Raw genomic sequence first — 2,722 nt, 5'->3', positions numbered from 1 at the left:
ATTAGAAACTTTGGGGTCCTATTTGGCAAATATCTGTTAGCTGATTACCATTTTTTTGTTAGTTGATTGTGTGAACTTGTTTGGTATAACTTAACTGATTGTTAATAGCTACTTGTGTAAAATGACAAATAATGATATGGTAAAGCCTTTATTTAGAGTTAAAAATGTAGTAATTATGAATAAAAATGTCATTCAAAAGAGATTAGACAATAACCTAACTAAAAAGCTTTTAAAACCCATTTTCGAAATTAGTTTTTTTTAATCTAATAAATTCTTTCAAGTATCTCTCCACCAAACATTAAACCTCTGCTCATGTTTCTAATTTTACTCTAAAAAGCTCTTTACCAAATAAGACTTAAATCTGAATCACAACATACACGTTTAGGTTGTGATATCTGATTCCATATGAATTTAGACAAAAAAAAAAAAATATGTAGAAATATCTAAAATGTTGCAAATATGGACAAAATTACAATTGAAAGTGAAAGGAAAATCCATAAAATTGATAAGCAACCAAACACCAATTAAAAAAAGTTACAAAAATTAGATGTAGATAGAAAAAGAAAGCCCAAAATGAGAAACAAAAAAACAATTATATCTATAAATCAATTCACAAAAATATTCACAAAGATATTTACATTTTCCTATTGTAAAATAAATAGACAAATTAAGAGAAGAATGGCTAATTTTTTTATATAATATAGTTCATCATTTCATTTCATGTCTCTTTTGCTTAAAGTTCTCTCAAATTGCACAACAATAACATACAAGGATCAAGGATTGAGTGCCCAACAATTGTATTCACATTCTTACACGTAAAACCAACCCATTTTACAAAAATATTTACCCAATATTTCTTATGAGTTTTTCATGAATTAAAAATAGAAAATAAAATAAAAGAACAAATTCCAAAAAAAAATAAATTAATATCCTTCTTTTTCGTGTAAATTATAACACAATTTGAAGGGTTTTTTCTTTTTTGGAATTTTTTTTTTTTTTTTTTTTTCTATGGGCTTGCTAATCTCCCCTTGAAGGGCACCAAGGTGTCATATCCATAGGATAGCTACCCAACACCCTCAAGAAAGACGTGAACTCCTGCACCTCCGCCAACGCGTTCTGCGCCCTCACCTCCGCCATGGACGCCTCGAAATCAACATAAAACATGTACTCGAAATGTTTCGCTGTTCCGACATTTGCATCGTCGACGAGTCTGATCGGCCGGTTCCGGTGAGGTCTGGACTCGATCTTCGTCAAGCTGATGTTACGGAAGGCGAAAGCAGATAACACCTTGAAAAGAACGCTCGTTCCCTTATCGTGAGCGAACACGATGCTCGTTTTGAATGGTCGATCAGTTCGCGGAATTATAGGTTCACGCGCTAGCATCACGAATCGTGTGACGTTACTTGAATCATCCTGAATTCCATCCGCCAGTATCTGAAGACCGTAGAGATCCGCCGCGCGTGCGCTGGCTATGGCCGCCGTGTCACGGAGGTTGTTGGCGGCGATATACTCTGCTGCGCCGGCTGTGTCGTCTACTGCCTCACGCGTGGCTTGTAGTCCGAGTTTGGTGAGCGTTAACTCACATTGTGCGAGTGCTTGAGGATGTGAAATCACTCGATTAATGTAATCCTTCCGAACACCGGGGAGGGCTAAGAGACAGTGGTGAACCGGCAATTGTACTTCTCCGACGATGTGAAGACGGTGACGGAGAAGCAAATCGTAATTTCTGTGTATAGATCCACCTAAAGAATTCTCAACAGGTAAAACCGCTCGATCTGCAATCCAGAGCTCCACCGCCTGAAAAGCAACCTCAAATTGATCGCAAGGAATAGCTTCACAATTCGGATAAGCTTTACCAGCAGCAGCCTCCGAATAAGCGCCAGGAACACCCTGGTAAGCAACACGAAGCTGAGAACCGTGCATAGGAGCCGGAGAAAGATCGGTGATAGTCAGCGGCTTCATAGGCTTGTTATTCTCATCCTCACCGGAAGATTTTCTGAGAGGAACTAAATTCAGATCCATGGAGGTCTTATGGCCATTTACAGCAGCGACATGGTCAGCGCCGCCGTTGGTATCACCACTGGATTTATCAGTAGGTTGTTCCTTAGCAACGACTTTACTAGCTAAAATAGCGCAAGAGCTTTGCCAATCGGTTCGGCTGGCTCCGACACCATTAGGGAACTGAACAGCGTCGGAACGATAGATACAATGAGTCACTAATTTGTTATTGTGACTGACGCGGCCTAATCGGCGGCGAGTCGGGAGTAACGACTTCAATGGAGAGGGAGATGAAATCGCCTGCATCCTCTGTAATTGTTTGCAGGAAATGAGAAGGAAAAAGAGGAAGAAATTGGAGATTGAAAGATAAAGAGGGAAAGAGAGAGGTTTTTATTTCAGCTTGTTGTTCTCTGTAAAAGGGAACGTCAAGCTGAGGAAGAAAAGAAAGAGGTAAGGGGTTTTTATATGTAAAAATAAATGGAGATGGTTTGGTCAATCTCACACCTACCCCCTCTTAGACCCCTTTTTCCCCTCTCTTTCTCTTATCAACCATATATTATAATTATAATTATAATTAATTGGAAACTAATTACATTTTAAAAAGGAAAAAGTTTAAATAACTTGTTTGTTTTTATTTATTTATATAATTTTTCAAATTATATTATTACTATTTTGAGAAAATATTACTATTATCATTATATAGTTTATAGTTTGTCTATTGAGT

At 37.5% G+C, this 2,722-nt stretch overlaps 1 protein-coding gene across 1 annotated transcript; it reads right to left on the bottom strand.

Moving 5' to 3' along the window:
• Positions 1 to 667: 667 nt before the first annotated feature.
• LOC136222406 (arogenate dehydratase 3-like) lies at positions 668 to 2,433 on the bottom strand. The gene has a single exon (XM_066010143.1). It carries the CDS (start codon positions 2,302 to 2,304, stop codon positions 1,018 to 1,020), a length of 1,287 nt encoding a protein of 428 aa, XP_065866215.1. The 5' UTR covers positions 2,305 to 2,433; the 3' UTR covers positions 668 to 1,017.
• Between the last annotated feature and the right edge of the window lie 289 nt (positions 2,434 to 2,722).

This window comes from Euphorbia lathyris, chromosome 3, assembly GCF_963576675.1.
Source record: "Euphorbia lathyris chromosome 3, ddEupLath1.1, whole genome shotgun sequence".
NCBI lineage: Eukaryota > Viridiplantae > Streptophyta > Magnoliopsida > Malpighiales > Euphorbiaceae > Euphorbia > Euphorbia lathyris.
Note: the sequence above shows the minus strand (reverse complement) of the source record. Positions and strands in the feature narration are given on the sequence as shown.